Source organism: Prionailurus viverrinus, chromosome F2 (assembly GCF_022837055.1).
Source record: "Prionailurus viverrinus isolate Anna chromosome F2, UM_Priviv_1.0, whole genome shotgun sequence".
NCBI classification, from domain to species: Eukaryota; Metazoa; Chordata; class Mammalia; order Carnivora; family Felidae; genus Prionailurus; species Prionailurus viverrinus.
The window spans coordinates 64061422-64084043 of record NC_062578.1 but is presented as its reverse complement, the minus strand read 5'-3'; the positions used below and the strand labels follow the sequence as shown (position 1 = coordinate 64084043).

Below are 22622 nucleotides of genomic sequence, written 5' to 3'. Positions count from 1 at the left end.
TGTTTTGGTCCCTGGGGAAATAAAACAAAAGTTAGAAAGCTGGAGGAAAAGGAGAAGTGTTTTAAAGAGGATGTTGATGTGGTTTCGGGGAGAGACTGAGAGAAAGAGGCTGAGGAAGGAGAGAGGGCAAGATGCTGTCAAGCAGAGCCCTCCGATTCCATTTGAAGGAAGCCACTGGGGCAGGTAGTTGTAGAAAGAAGGCTGGAGAACCTCCGAGAAGCAGCAGGTGGCCAAGAGGAGCTCACAGGTACACAGTGCTCCAAAATCCTGTGCTTGTTTATGGAACTCAAGACATGCTTAGCATCGTCAGAAGCAACTCCTTATGGCAGAACAAACTGTCTCTTGGTTTTCTTTTTTCCCCTAAAGACTCCTCTAATATCCTAAATGATTGTTAGGATTAACTGCGACACAGAAGGGATTATTGGCATGATTTGCACCACCATTCGCCTTAAAGTCTGTAATTATATTAGACTAAGTAATGGAAATTTTTTCTTTAGGCCTCAGCAAAAGGAGTTTAAAATGCTGTATGAATCATAACTCATGTCAGGTCCTAATGCATTTTAGTGCCTAAGGGTCAAGAAAATCCATTGTTATAATTATGCCCCAAAACAAAAGGAAAATTAGAAGGTTTTCAATTCTGTCCCTCAGCTACACATTCAGACACTGACATGCTGACATGGCATGAGCAGGAGAAAAAACCCAGATGATGAGCCTACCGTGAATGTCTTCCTTGCATATGGAGCCCCGGGAGTCAGGAGTTCCTCTGAAGTTACAGGTCTCTTCAACACTGTAAGACAGACACAAGGTCAAGGTGCAAACCCTTCTGGTCCCTTGATCATTCATTCAGCAGATATTTACTGATTGGCTCATCTATGACCTTCACTGACCACATGTGGCAAAGATTCCTGTCTCACAGTTTATACTCTGGCCGAATATAGACAAAATATTAGCAAATGTGAAAAACCCTAAGCCTAACTTACAGAACCACAGAAAGAAGAAACAGCACAGGGTGAAGGGAAGCCAGATGCCAACGGTGGGGATGAGGAGTGGGATGCTATTTTTCTATAAAGAAAAAGTTTTCAGGGCCCTGAGTGGTTCAGTTGGTTGAGCAACCGACTTCGACTCAGGTCATGATCTCATGGCTCATGAGTTCGAACCCCGCATAGTTCTCTCAGTACAGAGCCCACTTTGGATCCTCTGTCCACCTTCCTCTGCCCCTCCCCCACTTGCAAATGCTCTTTCTCTCTCAAAAATAAATAAATTTAAAAAAAAAGAAAAGGTTTTCTAGTTCTCACATTTCTTTCTTTGGAATCCTGATACGTATTCAACAGGTCAAAGTTAAGAGAAAAATCTGCCTCTAGCAGTCTGATAGCCATGTTTCAAGAGCTAACCCCACACAACATACTGCACACAACCACTCACCCAAGCTTCACTTATTTTCTGATCAATATCCAGGCTGCATGTACACATTCACTGCCTTTTTCCCTCAGTAGTAATATTAGAGAAATGTTCCACATATGCAGCATGTGCTAGGTACTATGCCAGAGACTTCAAATATATTATGTCATTTAATTATCATGAGTACTGTTTAGTTAGGCTCTTCATTGTCCCTATTTTATTAGGCTCTTCGTTGTCCCTATTTTATTTGTGGGAAAACATGAGTTTAGAAAAGTTAAATAGCTTCGGGATGCCTGGGTGGCTCAGTGGGTTAAGCATCTGACTCTTGATTTTGCCTCAGGTCATGACTGCACAGTTAATGAGATCTGGCCCTGCATTGGGCTCCATGCTGACAGCACAGAGCCTGCTTGGGATCCTGTCTCTGTCTCTGTCTCTCTCTGCCCTTCCCCTCCTGTGCGCTCTCTCTTTCTTTCAAAAATAAACTTTAAAAAATGTTTAAAAGAAAGAAAGAAAAGTTAAATAGCTTGGTTCAAGGTCTCAACCTAATTAGCAGAATCAGGATTCCAACTCAGGCATTAGGTGCCAGCACCCATCAGCCACAGTACAATATGGTTCCTCCCATGCTCTGCCCTCTCTGTAAGCAGAAGAAAGGACTCAAAATCTCTGGAAGGTAGTAATGTGTTGTCCTCCTCAGACATCTGTTCTTATCAGCTGACTGCTGTTGACCACCAAGGCAACAAAGACAGCAGCCAATTCTGGACTTGCTGGCTGCCTAAAAACCTGCCAATATGGCGGTCCCTTCTTACCTATGGGGATACGTTCCAAGATCCCCAGTGGGTGCCTGAAACCATGGACAGTACTGAACCCTACATATACTACTTTTTTTCCTATACATACATACCTATGATAAAGCTTAATTTATAAATTAGTCGCAGTAAGAGATCAGTACCAATAACTAGCAATAAAATAGAACAATTATAATAATACACGGTCATAAAAGTCATGTGAAATAGTCTGTCTCTCAAAATATCGTATTGTCCTGTACTCACCCTTCCTGTGATGATGTGAGATCATAAAATGCCTATGTGATGAGACAAAGTAAGGTAAGTGACAGAGCCTGAGGCCACTATTGACCTTCTGACACTATATTAGAAGGAGGATCATCCGTTTCTGGGTTGCGGTTGACTTGGGTGACTGACCCCACGGAAAGGGAAAAGAGGGACCATGTAATGAACTTCTCCATCCATCCTGTGCTCACTAAGCACTGGAGAGGGGACTGCTTCGGTGGTCTAGAAAAGCCAGCGAATGGGGAGCCGGGGACCATCCTAACCCAGTTATTCAGAGATCATGAACTTGGGCATCACAAAGAAACTGGAGGGGCCATGGCCAGGCCCCTAACCCAGCGAAGTGTGAGCCTCCAATTCCCTTTGCCGGCAGCACTCAGAGGTCAGATGTCAGTCCCAGAACACGTATGCAGCAGAAAAAGAAAAGGCAGCATGGGGTGAGACCCAGATGAGCCACCAGGTAGTCTGGCCCTAACGAACACCCTCTCAGTTAAAGGCAATGACATGCTTCTTGTTGAGATGACAGGTGGCCAGATGCTCACTTTTGCTTTCAGGTAGCTCATAAAAGAGAAAATGAATTTATGTTCCCCCCCCAAAAGAGGGAGTAGGTCAAAACCAAGAAAAGAACCTCTTAGATGAACAGGATGTAAGAGAAGAGGTCCCTGGTTGAGGACTGAGACCTTTCAATTCCCTGTCACACAATTCTCTCCCTACCCAAGATAATCCTGTCTGGGTGGATGAATTCGGGTATAGAAATCACACGTACTGTAATATCTGACAGTAGTGACCACCTACCTTAATACACATTCTCTTTCTTGTTACTGAGATATAACTGACATATAAAATTATATTAGTTTCAAGTTCTAACATAATTATTCAATATATGTGTATGTTTTGTGCAGTGATCACCACAATAAGTCTAGTTAACACCCCTCACCTCACATAGCTACAACATTCTTTTCTTGTGATGAGAACTTTTAGGATTTATTTTCTTAGCAACTTTCAAATACCCAATACAGTACGATTATCTATAGTGACCATGCTGTATATTACACCCCCAGGACTTATTTATTTTATTTTATTTTTAAAGCTTTATTTATTTATTTTGAGAGAGAGAGAGAGAGAGAGAGAGAGAGAGCAAGAGCAGAAGAGGGGCAGACAGAGGGAATCCCAAACAGGCTCTGCATGGTCAGCGCAGAGCCTGATGCGGGTCTCGAACTCACAAACCGCCAGATCATGATGTGAGTCAAGACCAAGAGTCTGAGGCTTAACCGACTGAGCCACCCAAGAGCCCCAGGACTTGTTTATTTTATAACTGGAAGTTTGTACCATTTGACCGCCCTCACCCATTCCTCTGGCAACAATCAATCTGTTCTCTATGTAAGTTTGTTTTTCTTCTTTTTAGATTCCACATATTAGTGAGACCACAAATTTGTCTGTTTCACTTATTTCACATAGCATAATGCCCTCAAATTCCATCCATGGTGTTGCGAACAGCAGGATTTCCTTCTTCTTATGGCTGAGTAATATTCCATTGTGTATAAATACACCTCATTTTCTTTATGCATTCATCGATCAATGGACCCTTAGTTCGTTTCCATGTCTTGGCTATTGTAAATAATGCTGCAAGGAACATGGGGTGCAGATGACATTTTGAGTAACTTCCTTTCCTTTGGATAAGTACCCAGAAATGGAATTGCTAGATCATATGGTAGTTCTATTTTTAATTTTTTGAGGAGCCCCATAGTGTTTCCCATGGTGGCTGCATCAGTTTGCATTCCCAGCAACAGTGCAAGAGAGTCCCTCTTCCTCCACACCCTTGCCAGCACTTGTTATTTTTTGCCTTTTTGGTAATAGCCATTCTAACAGGTGTGAGATGATATTTTATCATGGTTTTGAATCACACTATACTGTAATATTTGATCACTATACCAATAAAATTAAATTATAAATAAAAGTATTTATTTTAATACACTTTCTCCTTCTTCTGTTGAAAAAAGATAGAAACCCTGAAGCCCAGGGAATTATGTTTTAGCTTTCTCTTTCTGAATCCTTGGGAAGTTATTTACTCATCACAAGGACACCAATTATGGTAATATCTCTAGTACTTTTTTTTTTTTTTTGGTCTGGTTTAGGGCTTTTATACATAGTTCTAAAAAACACATCCAGATATAAATATAATGATTAATTTTAAATGCCTTACTGTGAAGGTCTGTTTATCTGCTTGAGAAAAATAATGACACATAAGCTCACTGTACCTTGGGAACCCTCTTAAGAGTGAGGGAGAAGCTTGTCAGAATATAGGTAAGAGGTAGGACTTACAAACCACAATTAAAACCATAGAGACAACCACAGCAGAGTCCCAAAAAAGGCAACCTGACCTTTCTTTGCTGCCTGCTTATCAGTAAACGTTTCCCTTTGTGACAAGGCATAAGGAGAAAGAGGAAACAATACAAACCCACCTCAGGGAATGGAGATGTGTAGTTCATTTAAGTAATTAACACTCTGTTCTCATTCTACTATTGTATGCAGTGGAAAGCATGCAAAATGGCTTTAGCATAGCTGACCCCTTCCGGAAACTGAATTCTTTTGCTTCTAACTTTAGATACACCTATCAGATTTCGATCAGGGCTTCAAAAAGCCTAGTTCTAAGAATATAGCCCTCCTTTCTCATTCTGCCTTATCACCAGTGTTTCATTAATTGAAAACCTGGTAGCATATGGGTGCTCAATGATTTCCAGCCAGAGTCAGTGTGGAAACAAGTTTCTTCACTCATTTGCTGTAGGTTACAACTCTATTCTTTAGCTAATCCTCCAGAAGGTAGCAAAACAAAATGTTAGATTAAGTAAAATACCACTTGCCTAACAGAGTTTTCTCTTAAAACCCTTTGAACAACATCTATTGGCCCTTATTCTAACACGTGCTCCCCGGCCCCAAAGAGAGGATACGTTCACTGAGGGAACCGGCCATGACCTTCCATCTTTGTACCCCCAAATCTGGCGATGAGGTGAACAAGAGCAAAAGGAATGAATTCCCTTCCCTGAAGGTGATATACTGAACTGAGGGTGAACAGGGCACTGAACAAATGGAGTCGGGGGTGTTTTCAAGGCAGTGATTATTACCATCAGAGACCACGCGATCTAATCCTAGGAAAGAGGTGGGTAACGGACTTTGAGAAGGTGGTCGTATCTGTGAGTTACAGGTTCCTGTGGGCTGAAGAACTGATTGGATCAAGGAGGAATTGTGTCTAAGCACAAGCTCATCGACAATCTTTGTACCTAGATTTTTTTTTTCTGGAATGTAAAGGCCGTGCAGTTTGATCAGTAGATTTTGAAACTGCAAGGCACCAAGAGTCATTTCCGGGGATAGTTGGGTTTTGCACAGATCTGTGCTTCTTCCTTGGGGGTGCTAAGGCCCCATAGACCTCTGCATCTGTTCAAACTCTCTTCAGGACCGAGGGGCATCTGCCAGCTGATACCTTCAACTTTCTTTGGAACGACCTCTGAAGAGAGCTGCCTTGCCCACGGTCAGGCCCTCCTCCCAGGGCAGCCAACATCAAATGACTGGTTAACATGAGGGTTTAACAGAGTTGAGTCCCAATTTGGGACAATTGTGAAGGGCCATCCACCTCCAGAGCTCCCCTTGGGGTCCGTGCAGCCTTCCCTGATGCTACACTGCAGCCCGATTTTCCCTGTGCCCAAATCTGCGTGCTTCCCTTCCTCTCGACAGGCCTTGGCTCCATGAGCATGCTGTCACAAGATTCCCACACACTAGCCTCCCCCGTCTGAGAATCTGCTTCCCGGGGAACGCAGCCCGCACATGTCCCAAGTGCCCCACAGCCCCAGCCAGAAACGGGGCTGCCTTTCGGCCACTCACCGGACTTGGGGTTGCAGAGCACAGGGGGGCTGCTGCTGAGGGTGGGGCTGCTGCTAAAGTAGCCACTGCTGCCACAGCTGCTCATGCTGCTTCTCCGCACCGCAGACACGATCTTGATCTCCTTGCTGGGGCTGACTGTGCGGGCCAGAAACACACAGTCAGGAGGGCGGCAGCCATGAGACACACGGGCTTTCAGCCATGAGACACAGCAGGCGCATCAAATGTACCAGAAAAAGGCACCCTGGCCTCGGAGTCAGAGGAGCAAGAATCTGACTTGCAGCCTTCCACTCGCTAATAGCATCACCTGGGGCCACTCGTCTCAGTTCTCTGAGCCTCAATTTCCCCAGCTGTGAAGTGGGTATAATGCAACAGGATTGGTACAAGGAGTGGGTTATATAATGTACGTGAAAGTACGCAACCATATAAAACGTTATTTCAAGAACGACTGAGCCCATCCATGCTAGGCAGTCCCTGGAAGGGGGTAAATTAACTGCCGGCTATACACTTAATGGATTAACAGTAATAATAAATGTCTCCCGATCTAATAGCAAGTCATGAATCACCCAGAGCCGTGGAAGGAGGAGATTAACACACATTAACACATATTTCGGCTTTGGAAGTGTATGTGAGGCAGCAGTTTCGTGATCTGATCTGGTTCTCTTTGCCACAGAGCCGGTGGCTCTCAACAGGGAGAGGAGAAGGTGTGTGTTCAAACAAAAGAAGCCGTAGGTAGAGAGCATCCCGCTTAGTGCCTGGAACATGGAAAGCACAAAATAACTACTGGCTTTTATGGTGACCATGGCCACTATATCCTCTTTCTCATCAGTGTCACTTTTCGGGTCTATTGGGTCCACAAGAAACCGGCAAACCTTAGAGCTAGTAAAAACGTGAACAGGTACTCGGCATTTGCGGGAGACTGCGACCTGAGACACTGAGGAACACGTGATGTGTGTGTGCACACACCTGACCCTCTAGTGCTTACTCTCTCCTCTTGCTTCATTCTTTCTTCCACCCTGGCTGTGTCCGAGGAGCTCCAGGGCGAGGGAGATTGGGGAGGAGAGAGCAGAAATAGAGAGAGTTAAGACAGAACCGGTGTGAGATCCAGCTCTGTCCACCACTTTCTAATGGTGTGACCTTGGGTAAGCCCCTCCATTGTTCCAAGCCTCAGTTTCTCCACCCATAAAATGGGGATAAGAAAAGTCCTTCCTCTTTAGGATGTTGTGAGAATTAATAAAATTCAGGCACATAAGCCTAGCTCAGTGCCAGGGGCACAGAAAGGACTCGATATAGCTACAAGTACTCTTGCACCTCCCACAAATAACCACATTTTCAAGACACACATTTTCATTGTGCCCCGAGTTTCAGGTGAAGCCCAGAATTTCCAAACCTTAGGCCAACCAGTTCCTTGAGTCAATGCCAAGTTTTCAGAGGAGTTGAAGATATCCCTTTAAGTACACCTCTTCTTCAAATGACACATCAAGTTAACCTTTTCCGGACGAGTGGGGTTATCTTTGTGAACATCTGTCAGCATCATTTCTGTCAAGGTTCATTGTAAATATGGGACTGTTTGACCTTCCATGTAACATCCGAGGCTTTATGAGCTCCTCTGTTTGCTTTTCACAATTTTTCTTTGTTCTGGGTCACCCCTTCATGACAGGTTGACAATCAGTTGCCTTTGACTTGTCTATGCCCTCAGAAGTCTTTATTTACCATTAAAGCACACAGTTTTTCAGTGCTGTGATTTAGAAAACTGGATAATTAATAACATATAAGAACTGTTTATCAATGAAAAGCAAGTAAGGCAAAATGAGAGGTTAAGAGGTCTTGTATAATGTAAATACTTATTTTATAAAACGATCTTCATGACATCTAAGTTGACAGCCCAGGAACAATTTGGTAATGCTGGGTTTCCCTGCCCTCCACCCCATACTTCTTGGTTATGAATAAATAAAAATGTGCTGGAGAGGGGTGCCTGTGTGGCGCAGTCAGTTAAGCGTCCGACTTCAGCTCAGGTCACGATCTCACGGTCTGTGAGTTCGAGCCCCGCGTCGGGCTCTGGGCTGATGGCTCAGAGCCTGGAGCCTGTTTCCGATTCTGTGTCTCCCTCTCTCTCTGCCCCTCCCCCGTTCATGCTCTGTCTCTCTCTGTCCCAAAAATAAATAAACGTTGAAAAAAAAAATTAAAAAAAAATGTGCTGGAGAAACTAATTTCACAATGCTGAGTTATTACCCTAATACTTCTCAAAAGACAAATGCATGTGATCAGTTACATGGTGAAACTGACATACCAGACATAAAACTGGTGGATTTCCGATTGTCATGGCTCTGCTTCCTCAGGCAGAAGGGACTGTCGTGAGTTTCCTGGGAAGAGGGGGACTTCTCATTGAGCAGCTCCATCAGTCTGCGCCTCCGCCGGAAGTTCATTCTGAACTGGTAGAGAAGGTTGCTGTCCACAAATGGGTGCTTGTTGGACACTGAGGAGAAAGAACAGATGAGCATGACTGTCATCCTGGCCACTGAGCACTGCAGCCAGAAGATTTCACCCAATGGGGACAAAGTCTTAAGAAAGAGTTTAATTCTACAGATGCCGCCATGAGCTTGTAATCCACACATGGTCCCAAATTCTTTCTGTACCGTGAACTTTAGAAATTTACTAATCAATTCCTCCAGGGGAGCTCTGCCTGATCTCAACCCTGATCTAAGTCAGACTCTTCCTGGTGTTGCCCCAGCCCCTACTGAACCTCCCTCCATCTGAGCACTTACCACACTGCACCTGCATTATCCATTCACTTCCCTGCCTTTCCCACTCAACTCTAGGCTCTCTGGGGCAGTGATCACGGCTTCATTTAGCCCTGTGTCCCCAGTACGCAGCAAAGTGCTAGTCCCATAGCAACACATCCAATTATTTTTTAACTTTTTTATTTGGAAATAATTAAAGACTCAGAGAGTTGCAAAAATAATAGAGACTCCATACCGTTTGTTTGCTTGTTTGTTTTGGTGGTGGGGAGAGCACATCTTTTTCTCCCAACTAAGTCACTCTGCTTAAGGGCCCAGACCGTTAATCATTCCAGCATCTTGAAATCCTAGACTACCGTGTGTTTGGCTCAGAGTAGGTACTCCATAAAAGGCTGGAAGTGAATAGTCTGTGACAGGTAGATAAGCAGCATATCCAGAACACAACCTAACTTTAAACTGTTTAGCGGCTAGTCTATACCACTTCCCCCTAAACCAATCTGTGGGCTCGTGGTATGACCGTGCTGGGTCAGCAAATGCAAGCTTGGGGTGTAGCTGTATTTATTGTGCACACTTGCTATGAGTAATTCTTCTGGTTACATGGGTATCAGAGTCTCAAAAAGGTGGGTCCCTATTAAGAGAGTCCACTGCCAACGTTTAACTTAATGATTCATATGGGTGTTTCACACTCTTCAAATGGTGATAAACTAGTCACTTTGGTGAAGTGAATGATGTTGGCCCCAAAGACAAATATACTTAATTCAGGGGTAGTTCTGCATGTTCTTAATAAATAATGCATCCTTGGATTTTGGAGATGCTGAATGCATCCTGAACCAAGAGATAAGCCAATTACACTTTGATATGATATCTACACAAAATGGTTCTTTTTTGGATAGTCAAATTTTTATAGAAATTTACTATATCACTACATTCGATAATACTATAATAAAATTTTGTAGGTAAGTTATTTATTTCTGGCAGACTTTTCTGAGTTTATTAAGATTCTTTAAATCCTCAAGTTGACCTTGGCAACAGTATCTTAAATTACAACCTGAAAATACACAGTTCTATATACATTTATTAACATCTACTGTTTTCTCTTTGGACTGTGAATTACATGAAACATTAGCCCTGCTAATAAATAAATCCAGAAAAAAATTCTGAATCCAAACAAATTCCATAATGGCTAAAAGTACCTTAGAAAGTATTTTTTTAGTGTTTATTTATTTTTGAGAGAGACAGAGAGATAGAGCATGAGTGGGGGAGGGGCAGAGAGAGAGGGAGACACAGGATCTGAAGCAGGCTCTAGGATCTGAGCTGTTAGCATACAGCCTGACGTGGGACTCAAAACCACGGACCGTGAGATCACCTCCTGAGCTGAAGTCGGATGCTTAACGGACTGAGCCACCCTGGTGCCCCTAAAAAGTGTTTTTAATTGAAGCGGAAATACGACTATCAATTTAATCTCCTCAGGCTTTAAATACTGACCAAGGGTTAAAGTCATACCCATTCTCCATTCTCCACCTCCCCAGCTCTCCACTACCTATGGCTCAGAGGATAAACTGAGCACCTAAGATAAGATAAAAGGGTTACATTTAAATAGTCCTTATTCATCACATTCTCTCTCCAATAGTGTAAATGACCTTAACCACGACCAAATCAGGGAAAAGAAAAATTGGATTTGATAGTAGACCATACCTGTTTAACATAATGCAAGCAGATTGTAAGAACTCAAACAATTATACATTTATTATTTCATAACCACTGTTGTTTTCACAGTTACCAGCATGTACTGATGATATATTGCCATTTGGCTTCTGGGAATTCAATTTTATGATGCACCATATTTAACACCCCACTGCAAGTTTCAAGGACTTATTTGGATTTTAGTGTGTGAGGAGCAGCCACACTGTGAACTGAGTATCTCCATGTGTTCATCCCCCAGCTGTGTGGCTGGCATAGCTGGAGTCCAATTCTCCTCTCAGAATAGAAAAATGACAATTGCATGTGTCACTCGCATTGTTTTCAATGAATTATGTTGCTTCTAAAAGGGTTCTTTTTCTCTCTCTTTTATTAAAAGTTTAATGACATGAACACTGAATACCGCGCACTTGCTTTGTTTGTGAGTGTAGCCTTAGGTATAAAACAGATAATCGTAGTTACAAAAGCTTAAAGAGCACAGGTAGAAGCCATACTATAGCATCAACCAGTCACACAAGGCATCATTCATGTATCCGACAACGTGAGCACCTGCTAAGTGGCGCACACTATCCCAGCCATCTATCTTAGCGTGGTGACTGCAATGTGACACCTGTTCTGTTCATCCTTTCAAGCCCATACCCTGTTTCATATAATAACAAAACAAGTAAGCTGGGACTTTACTCAACATTTTCTTATGCTGAATAACTTCTAGAAATGAGTTGCATGCAATAAAAAGCAATTGTTCTAGAATCCGATGACGTCAGTTTTGATCCCAGTTCACCAACTTGACTGGCGGAGTGATTTGGGCAGTTTATTAAACATTTTAAGTTTGCACGGCTTTGCTGTGAAGAAGAAATGGAATAACCGGTGTGAGAGATTCGGAATGTCATCTGGAATCTACTGAAATCTAGTGGTTTAAGTCTTCTCGTTCTTAGACTCATAAAGATTGACTGCAGCCTTTGGTCATTTAAGTTTCTGCACAGAACCTGTTTCTTCTGCCTTTTCTGCCCTTCTTTCAAAGAACACTTCACCCATCTCCCACACACAGGTCTGTCACCTTTTCACTCATGAAAAATACAGAATCTTAACCAGATATCCAGATCTAGATTGGCAACTATCCCAATGGGAGATGTTTAAATCTCAGAAGAGACAAAAACAAGAAGTAGGGAGTGAGTTAAGACACAGGATGTTTTAGGAAGTAACTAGATGAAGAAAGCCATTTTTATAGCCATAAATTACATATGTAGAGTCTCAAGAAATACACAATGGCTAAATGACATATAGTTCGTATTCCGGAAAGAAGAAGGAATTGGTTCTCTCCATACTTTAACATGACATTCTCTATATTAAATACAAAACCATTTGCTACATAGGAGTCTTGCTTTTTGCTAAACGCAGAAGAAATTACCTCAACTATGGGGGAAAAAATTAAAGGGAAGGAAAGACAAATCAATTGGCAGACTGTGACTGGTGTCTCCAAATCTGGAGACTGTTCAGTGCTTCACTTCTCAGATCTCAACACTATACGGGACTTTTATTTAGAGTAAATGTGGTGTCACGAACAATTCAATAAACTTCATTCTTTGCTCCTTGAGAATATGAAGCTGTAAACAGGAATAAGTAAGAAGAGAGAATATTCAAAGTGAACATTCAAGATCTAGTATTATTATGGGGAAAGATAGGATTCAGTAGGCAGAGAGGGAAAGGATAGGACCTGAGGTCCCTGGGTGGGGAAAAACACCTATTTTGGAACAATGCTGGGAGTGTCTGACCACAGCAAACCCCCTCAGGGGTAAGGTTCATCTTAAGAATGTAACAGACACCACTTCTCCCCCTCAGGTTCCTCTCAGGAATTTGAAAAAAAGACCTAACTAAAAATAACTAGTAGACCATTAAAGTATGACCTACAAGGAAGGTATGGCCATAGACCACCCCTCATACAATGGAATCGAGCCCATCAGGAATGGACAACTCAGCACCCAGAGCTATCAAGCCAATAAGGGTAGGACCTGTGAAGGAACAAGGGGGAAGGGTTGGGGTGCTGACCAGAACCTTGGAAAACAAAGACCCTTGCCTATTGCCAGGAGCATTCACTTTCAGAGGTTCCCCCCTCAGTACAGAGAGCTTTCATACCCTGATCTTATACTCTAATAAACTTTTGCCTACTGCTCATTATATTTTGCATCCACCTCTTTATTCTTCAAAGCAGTGAGACCACAAATCCTGGGTATTGAGGTAAAAAAAAAATAATAATCCTGCAATATTCTGGTTGTGCTCTTATAATTACAGTTGTAATTAAGAAGTGATAATTATTGACTCATTCAAGTTATATTCCTGGGACTTATGAAGACTTCCCTTTTATACTGGTGGCATTCCCAAAGGACTTGACTTGGCTTGGTATCAAAATAGATATAAAACAGGAGAAAAAGCAGCCACAGCCAGAAAGCTAAAGCCATTAAATACAAGAGGGTCTAATTGCTTATGAAAGCGGGGGTTCTAGAAGCACTAAGCTCACAATGTTGTTGATATTTGGTAAGAGAAAATAGATCCTGATTCGCAGTGTCCCTTTACTTTTCAGAAAGCATGAAGGAAATGGCATGTAATCTACCATAATAACAAAGTGACATAGTTGACTTTTTGTGGATAATGTGGCTACCGTTTTTCTCTTATAAGTTGTTAGGATGACTTTAACAAACACAAAGAGATTTTTAAAAGTGATTATCAGGACACCTGGGTGGCTCAGTTGGGTAAGTGTCCAATTCTTGATTTTGGCTCAAGTCATGATCTCTCGGTTCATGACTTGGAGCCCCGTATCAGGCTCTGCACTCTCAGCGTGGGGCTGCTGGGGATTCTTTCTCTCTCTCTCTCTCTCTCTCTCTCTCTCTCTCTCTCTCTGCTTCCTCCACTCATTCTCTCTCTTTCTGAAAATAAACTTTAAAAAAAAAAGTGATTATCTACAAGAGGGGAAATTGGCTTCTACTCTACTGACACATATAATCTAAGGATGAATATAAACATTTATCATCTTGAAACCTACAAACTCAGCTGAATATAGAAGACATTTTAAGCTACTTATCTAGTTGAAGGGAGGAAGGTCACATACTTTCATCTATCCTTGAAATGTCTGCTGGCAAATGACCTAACACAACAGGCATCATGAAGTAAGTGAACTGAATCCGGCAGTGTGATAAGGGGAGATGGACGGGAGTGAGGGGAGAGTATGCACAGACACCAACTGCTCCCCGGATGCACTTCATCAAATCTTTTTATAGGATGGTCTCGGGGCACCTGGGTAGCTCAGTTAGTTAAGCATCTGACTCTTGATTTCAGCTCAGGTCATGATCTCATGGTTCGTGGGTTCAAGCCCCGTGTCGGGCTCTGCATTAACACTGTGGAGTTAGTGCAGAGCTGTTAGTGCAGAGCCTGCTTTGGATATTCTCTCTCTCCCTCTCTCTCTCTCTCTCTCTCTCTCTCTCTGCCCCTCTCCTGTGCCCTCTCTCTCTCACTCACACACAAAATAAATAAATAAACAACAACAACAAAATAAAGGGTGGTCTTGGATCTGGGATCACATAAGCAATTTAGCAGTGTAAAAAGAGGGCTTAAGCAGAGGGGAGATAAGGATAATGGCTGTCGCGGTTAAGAAGAAAGATCAGGAAAGATGAGGATGGGGGGACCATACTACACATGTAAACTGGTGTCAAACCTAAAAGGTCTTCAAGGTCACCTGAAAGAGAGGAAACCCTCACCAGCTGCCATGACTGGCATCTTCATCATCATCGTCCTCCACAGTGGCACAGGTGGGTGTGGCTCACCCTTCCCCCAGGGTACAGTGGTGGGTGAAAGATCATTCTGGGCCATCAGGGCTGTCACTCTATCCCACTCCTCACCTGCTTTCTTACCTCATACATCCCTGTACCTCCTCCCCAAAGGACCACTTAGCACCTGCAGACCTTGCCTAATAGTATTGACAAACCTCAGGGATAAACAGATGGCTGATCTAGTCCTCAGACTTAGCGCTTCTAAAAGGCTAATCAGTTCTCTGTATGAAAATATTGCACCCTCTCTGCCAATAAGACCAAGGCTTTCAGCTGTTTCACGCATCCAGGGAAGTCTTTGCACGCTTTGGTCTCCCTGCTCTTGCTAATACACAGTCCTTCAGACTAGTCCTTCAGAGTCCAAGCATCTCAGGTCACTTAGTATATTGCAGATTTTACAGACTGTCAAGACTAAAAAAAAAAAATACTAATATAATGCTTTTTATTAATGTGTTTGGTGGAAAACCAGAACTGAGAATGAACTACAACAGAAGGTCAAAAAATTTTTTTTTAATCTGAGATATACTGAAGGCTGTAGCCACCCATCTCAAACCATCCTAAAGGGGATGCAGGAGTTGAAAGAGCCCTGCTTCCCAAAGGAGCAAAAGTCCTTGATTCAAGAACATTGAGCACTTGTATTTAAGTGCCTATGCCATGTAAGGACAGTGCTAGGTGCCTGGAATATAAAACTCTTCAAAAGGCAATAACAACAGTGAGTCAGAGAACTAAAATAATTACTTCCTGAGCACTGACAACAGTAATAAGAGGATATGAAAACAGGAAATTGGTTTTAGAGTATAAAGTCCTATTAGCTGACAATACTAAAACAAAACACAGTCACAAAGCCAGAACCCAATTACACCAATTTAATTGATTGAAAGGAGGTGAGGAACCAGGATCCAAGTGAGTCTAGTAAAGATGGCAGAAAAGAAGAAAATCAAAACATGGTATTGTGATTGTGTAGGTTTCTGCAGCCTCCATGTCTAACAGCCAGAAATTTAAAGGTAATAAACAGATGGCAGGTCAAAGTATGTTTTATTCTTCACTATGCATCATTAAATAATAGCCAGGTGCCTTCCAAGGACTAGAACCTTTGTTAGTGATAAAACTCAGAACAAAGGGTATGTTTTTCAGAGACTAAATCATACCAAGAGCACAGAGAGGTCTAAAACCAAATTTATTTTGTCCAGGAAATGGAGTATCTCACATACAAAAGTCAATGAAAAAACTCTGTAACTCTGTTCTAGATCTTTTGGGCTTCTTGGCATAAATCCAAAGGCCTAATGAAAGCACCTCAGTGTTGATTTATTTCACATGTATACATTCATCACAGAGTGTGTATAACATACTGTGTGAGGCCAGCATGGATGAAGCCATCACACTTATATTAAGCTCTACCCCACCAAGGCATCTGATGCTGAGAATATTGATAACAATAATAAGAGTAAGAATCGGCTAGCATTTGTTGAGTGACACTCTGTGCCAGGTCCTATGCTTAATAGCACATGCATGATTATATCATTCAGTTCTCAGAGCAGCACTATGGGAGAGCTATTATGATTATTCCCATTTTACAGATGAGAAAACAGGATTACACAAGGTAAACTTACCCAAGGTTCCATAGTTATTAACTGGAAGGTCCAAGACAGAAACACTGACAGGTTGACTCTGGAACCCCATCTTGTAATCTCCTGGCTAGACTGTCTCCCAACCAAAGATATAACAATGCCAAATGAGGAAGTGAATAAGCTTACAAACACACACAAACACACACACACACACACACACACACAAAACATAATTTGCTTTTCTCTCATTTATTCCTGTCTATAGTTTACAGAAGGCAATTTGGATGGGCAGATTTCCACAAAACTCTTCACCAGGCCAAAACATTTATTACCTTGAAATTGCTTATTGAAAGAACAGAACGATGACGGTCTCAGATGGCCCTGGGTTGAACACCAGCTTCACTCTGTTGTATTGTTTTGTTTTGTTTTGTTTTTAAATGATGAACTGCATTGTATTTGTCCAAATTATACAGATGATTTTTTTCACTTTCCATTTTACTCAGCCTGAGAAAACACTGGCAGAATCCTCAAGATTATTCATCTTTGATACTCATGTTTTGTTCAGTGCTGAATGCCTAGTCTTTACTAAGTTACTTAACTGCCCTGAGCTTCAATTATATTCATCTGTAATATGAGTTGAAGAACTAATTGCATAACATAGGTAAAAAAGCCCATTGTAGTTTCTGGTCCTTACAGGCACTCCATTAATGTTGGCCATGTGTGGGTCTCCTTGAGGGCCCAAGGTATCAGTACCCAAAAGATACCTTTCCAAGGTATAAGACTTTGCAGACATCACCCATGTAGGGGAAGAATCTGGAAGCAACTTTAGGTGTTGTGGAAGAAAAGGAGGCATCCAACCTACACCAGATCAATTCAGCTGGGCCAACAACATGGAGAAGGATATCCAGTGTGATGCTAGAGGTACCCAGGAACCATGGCAGGTGAAAACCCACCAAAGCCCGATTCCCAGATGGCATTTTTTTTTTGGTGGCCATGGTGCTGAGTTTCTTTCTTTTTTTTAGTTTAATTTTCTTAATTTACATCCAAATTAGCATTTAGTGCAACAATGATTTCAGGAGTAGGTTCCTTAATGCCCCTTACCATTTAGCCCATCCCCCTTCCACAACCCCTCTAGTAACCCTCTGTTTGTTCTCCATATTTAAGAGTCTCTTATATTTTGTCCCCCTCCCTGTTTTTATATTATTTTTGCTTCCCTTCCTTATGTTCATTTGTTCTGTGTCTTAAAGTCCTCATATGAGTGAAGCCATATGATATTTGTCTTTCTCTGACTAATTTCGCTTAGCATAATATCCTCTAGTTCCATCCACGTAGTTGCAAATGACAAGATTTCATTCTTTTTGATTGCCAAGTAATACTCCATTGTGTATATATACCACATCTTCTTTATCCATTCATCCATCGATGGACATTTGGGCTCTTTCCGTACTTTGGCTATTGTTGGTAGTGCTGCCATAAACATCGAGGTGCATGTGTCCCTTCGAAACAGCATACTTGTATCCCTTGGATAAATACCTACTAGTGCAATTGCTGGGTCGTAGGTAATTCTATTTTAATTTTTTGAGAAATCTCCATACTGGTTTCCAGAGTGGCTGCACCAGCTTGCATTCCCACCGACAATGCAAGAGATCCTCTTTCTCCGCATCCTGGCCAACACCTGTTGTTGCCTGAGTTGTTAATGTTAGCCATTCTGACAGGTGTGAGGTGGTATCTCATTGTGGTTTTGATTTGTATTTCCCTGATGATGAGAGATGTTGAGCATTTTTTCATGTGTCGGTTGCCCATCTGGATGTCTTCTTTGGAGAAGTGTCTATTCATGTCTTTTGCCCATTTCTTCACTGGATTATTTGGTTTTTTTGGGTGTTGAGTTTGATAAGTTCTTTATAGATTTTGGATACTAACCCTTTATCTGATATGTCGTTTGTAAATATCTTCTCCCATTCCGTCGGTTGCCTTTTAGTTTTGCTGCTTGTTTCCTTTGCTGTGCAGAAGCTTTTTATTTTGATGAGGTCCCAATAGTTCATTTTTGCTTTTGTTTCCCTTGCCTGTGGAGACGTGTTGAGTAAGAAGTTGCTGCGGCCAAGATCAAAGAGGTTTTTGCCTGCTTTCTCCTTGAGGATTTTCATGGCTTCCTATCTTACATTTAGGTCTTTCATCCATTTTGAGTTTGTTTTTGTGTATGGTGTAAGAAAGTGGTCCAGGTTCATTCTTCTGCATATCGCTGTCTGGTTTTCCCAGCCCCACTTGCTGAAAAGACTGTCTTTATTCCATTGGATATTCTTTCCTGCTTTGTCAAAAATCAGTTGGCCGTACGTTTGTGGGTCCATTTCTGGGTTCCCTATTCTGTTCTATTGATCTGAGTGTCTGTTGTTATGCCACCCAGATGGCAATTTCTTTTTTTTTTTTTAATATATGAGATTTATTGTCAAATTGGTTTCCATACAACACCCAGTGCTCATCCCAAAAGGTGCCCTCCTCAATACCCATCACCCACCCTCTCCTCCCTCCCACCCCCCATCAACCCTCAGTTTGTTCTCAGTTTTTAACAGTCTCTTATGCTTTGGCTCTCTCCCACTCTAACCTCTTTTCTTTTTTTTTTTTCTTTTTTCCTCCCCCTCCCCCATGGGTTCCTGTTAAGTTTCTCAGGATCCACATAAGAGTGAAACCATATGGTATCTGTCTTTCTCTGTATGGCTTATTTCACTTAGCATCACACTCTCCAGTTCCATCCACGTTGCTACAAAAGGCCATATTTCATTTTTTCTCATTGCCACGTAGTATTCCATTGTGTATATAAACCACGATTTCTTTATCCATTCATCAGTTGATGGACATTTAGGCTCTTTCCATAATTTGGCTATTGTTGAGAGTGCTGCTATGAACATTGGGGTACAAGTGCCCCTAGGCATCAGTACTCCTGTATCCCTTGGGTAAATTCCTAGCAGTGCTATTGCTGGGTCATAGGGTAGGTCTATTTTTAATTTTCTGAGGAACCTCCACACTGCTTTCCAGAGCGGCTGCACCAATTTGCATTCCCACCAACAGTGCAAGAGGGTTCCTGTTTCTCCACATCCTCTCCAGCATCTATAGTCTCCTGATTTGTTCATTTTGGCCACTCTGACTGGTGTGAGGTGATACCTGAGTGTGGTTTTGATTTGTATTTCCCTGATAAGGAGCGATGCTGAACATCTTTTCATGTGCCTGTTGGCCATCCGGATGTCTTCTTTAGAGAAGTGTCTATTCGTGTTTTCTGCCCATTTCTTCACTGGGTTATTTGTTTTTCGGGTGTGGAGTTTGGTGAGCTCTTTATAGATTTTGGATACTAGCCCTTTGTCTGATATGTCATTTGCGAATATCTTTTCCCATTCCATTGGTGGCCTTTTAGTTTTGTTGGTTGTTTCCTTTGCTGTGCAGAAGCTTTTTATCTTCATAAGGTCCCAGTAATTCACTTTTGCTTTTAATTCCCTTGCCTTTGGGGATGTGTCGAGTAAGAGATTGCTACGGCTGAGGTCAGAGAGGTCTTTTCCTGCTTTCTCCTCTAAGGTTTTGATGGTTTCCCGTCTCACATTCAAGTCCTTTATCCATTTTGAGTTTATTTTTGTGAATGGTGTGAGAAAGTGGTCTAGTTTCAACCTTCTGCATGTTGCTGTCCAGTTCTCCCAGCACCATTTGTTAAAGAGGCTGTCTTTTTTTCCATTGGATGTTCTTTCCTGCTTTGTCAAAGATGAGTTGGCCATACGTTTGTGGGTCTAGTTCTGGGGTTTCTATTCTATTCCATTGGTCTATGTGTCTGTTTTTGTGCCACCAGATGGCAATTTCTAACTCTTCCCAGAAAGGTTACCACAGAACATGCTGTACTTTACTGTAGAGCAATTTATCAGGTGCTCCTTATGAGACTGAAGAGTATGGTACATTCAAAATAGGAAAAAGAAGATATTCAAAAAAGAAAGAAATCAGTGGTGAGATTTAGGTTGTTGTTTTTTTTTTTTTAAACTGTCTTCCTATATTTTCTATATCATTTATATCTGTATTCACCTTTTCTTATACCAAAAAGGGATATAGATATTGGAAAATCCTTGCCTACTTTTTAAAAGATAAACTTTATATTTTGAAATCATTTTAGATTCATAGAAAGGCAGCAAAATATAATACAGACAATTCCCATTCACCCCAGAAACCCCCTAATGTTAAGATAATCATGGTGCAGTGGTCCAAACTAAGACATTAACCTCGGTTCCCTTCTGTTTCAAATATCACTTAGAGCAATAAGGAACTCCGTGTGTGGACAAAAGAAGAAAACTACTCCTTGTAAGCCCATGTTTCACAGGGAAGATCCCATAGTCACTTAATGATAAAGACATTTGTCCTTGTGGATGACAATGCTGGCTGCTGTCCAAAACACATTCTCTCTTTCTTCCGCCTTTATTATTTGCTCAGGGTAGCAGTGTGCCTGGGTAAAAGCATTAGTTCACTGATTGCCTTCCACCAAGGGGTGACCATGTGACATAGTTCTGGCCCATGTGATATAGGTATAATTCCCTGGGAAAGGCAACCTTTCCTAAAGAAAAGCAAAGTCTTGCTAGGTGACAGCTCTCGGCCATTCTATCTTCTTCCTGCCCACAGTGCAGACTTGAGGCCTGGCATCCGTTAGGAAGGGCCACACAGAGATGGATGGGGCTATATCCACCTCTTACCAGCCCAGGATTCTCCACCTGGAACGGCTTGCTGCCTGAGCTGTTCCAGGAACTGCTCTATTCAAGCCCGTCATTACTACATTTGCCATTATTTGCGGCAAAACAGAATCCTGATGCTGTTCCAAACCCAGGCTTAGAGACATGAAATTAAAAGCTCAAAAAACAAATGCTTTCTGTTTATTTGCAGCCCACACCTTGTAACAAACTATGCTTGATTCAGAGGCCAAGAGGGATAAGACATAAAGTCACACAGACAAAAGATATGCCTTCCAGCAACTCATCTCTGACTCCCCTGTGATTGAACTGGTTATGGACAGTCCCTCGGCCTCAATTTTTACATTTGTGGAAAAGAAATTACAATAACTTCATCTTTTAACCAACACAAGTGAAGTTAATAAACATACAGGGACACATAGATGTCTGAAAGGTCACAATAACGCCAATGCACCATTAATAATATTGTTCTGCTGTCAGCAAAAATCCAAAGGATCCTACAATGAAGAGCAGAAATTTAAGAAAGTGCTCCAGAACTTTGGGTTATATACTGGATAAGCCCTTTCTGAGTAATGAGAGAACCAGTCTAAGTGATGGCAGTCAACAATTTCTGACTTGTGGAAATATTTAAAAATCAAAGGGAATATTAAAAAAACAGAGGTGAAAGAAAATATGATTGTGAAATCAGTGTGCTGGGGAAGGGAGAATTGTCGTCACCATTCCAGAAATTTGTGTCACTGGCACCCAGCTTTATGGGGGTGTCCAAACCAACACTGCAAAGTATGGGTAACAAGGTGCTTCTTTAACACAAACATTCAGGAATTTAGCCACAGACAAAGATCTCTGAGATGAGGGACTGAAAAATGACATACACACTCACCAGGATATCACCCTGCCCTGCAGTGGTTTCAAAAAGGTCTAGAGGGAGGCTCTCCAGAATAGCAGCCACAGGTCACATGTGGCTGCCAAGCCTTGAGGAGTGGCGAGTCCGAATTGAGATGAGCTGTAAGTGTAAAATCTGTACTGGATCTTAAAATATTGAGCATGAAAAATAAGAACATAAAATAGCTGATCGGTATTTTTCATGTTGATTACATTTTGAAGTGGTATTTTGGAGACAGTGAGTTAAAATATATTACTGAGATGAATTTCACCCGCCTCTACTGTTTTTACTGTGGCCATTAGAAAAGTTAAAAGTATATCTATGGTTTGCATTTGTGGCTCACATCATGTTTCCATTGGAAGCACGATGGGTCTAGAGTAGGGGCTGGTTTTCCGTAGGAACAGACCAGCTAAGCACCGAACAAGTTCATCCCTTTAAGTGTAACACTTTGAGAGCTATCTGTCATAGAAGGTAACTCTTATCCTGAGCTTCTGATAGCCCAAGAATCAAGGGTTGTTCTGACCGCAGTCTTTTTCCCCTTCACACTATGTCCCCCATCCTATTTCCTTCATTTTGATGAGGAAGCACATTATGTTCCGACTTGATAGGAATCCCTGCTCGAGATTATGCTCTCAGCAACTGTCAAAGAAGACTTCAGAAGTCCTGGCATATGTAGCAACGTGGATGGAACTGGAGGGTATTATGCTAAGTGAAATAAGTCAGTCAGACAAAAACAGATAGCATATGTTTTCACTCTTGAGAAAGTCTTGAGTCTTGAGACTCTCTCTTGAGAGTCTTGAGAAACTTAACAGAAGACCATGGGGGAAGGGAAGGGGGAAAAAAAGGTTACAAACAGAGAGGGTGGGAGGCAAACCA

The 22622-nt window shown here is 42.0% G+C and overlaps 1 protein-coding gene across 3 annotated transcripts in view; it reads right to left on the bottom strand.

Moving 5' to 3' along the window:
• DEPTOR (DEP domain containing MTOR interacting protein) overlaps positions 1-22622 on the bottom strand; it is a 139166-nt gene that overhangs the window by 35871 nt on the left and 80673 nt on the right. For all 3 annotated transcript variants that reach the window (XM_047842392.1, XM_047842393.1, XM_047842394.1), the window contains exons 5-7: positions 8626-8811; positions 6339-6473; positions 717-787 (exon numbers count right to left, since the gene is read on the bottom strand). In XM_047842392.1, the coding sequence (XP_047698348.1) occupies positions 717-787; positions 6339-6473; positions 8626-8811 (392 nt within the window). The remainder of the gene's footprint in view (positions 1-716; positions 788-6338; positions 6474-8625; positions 8812-22622) is intronic.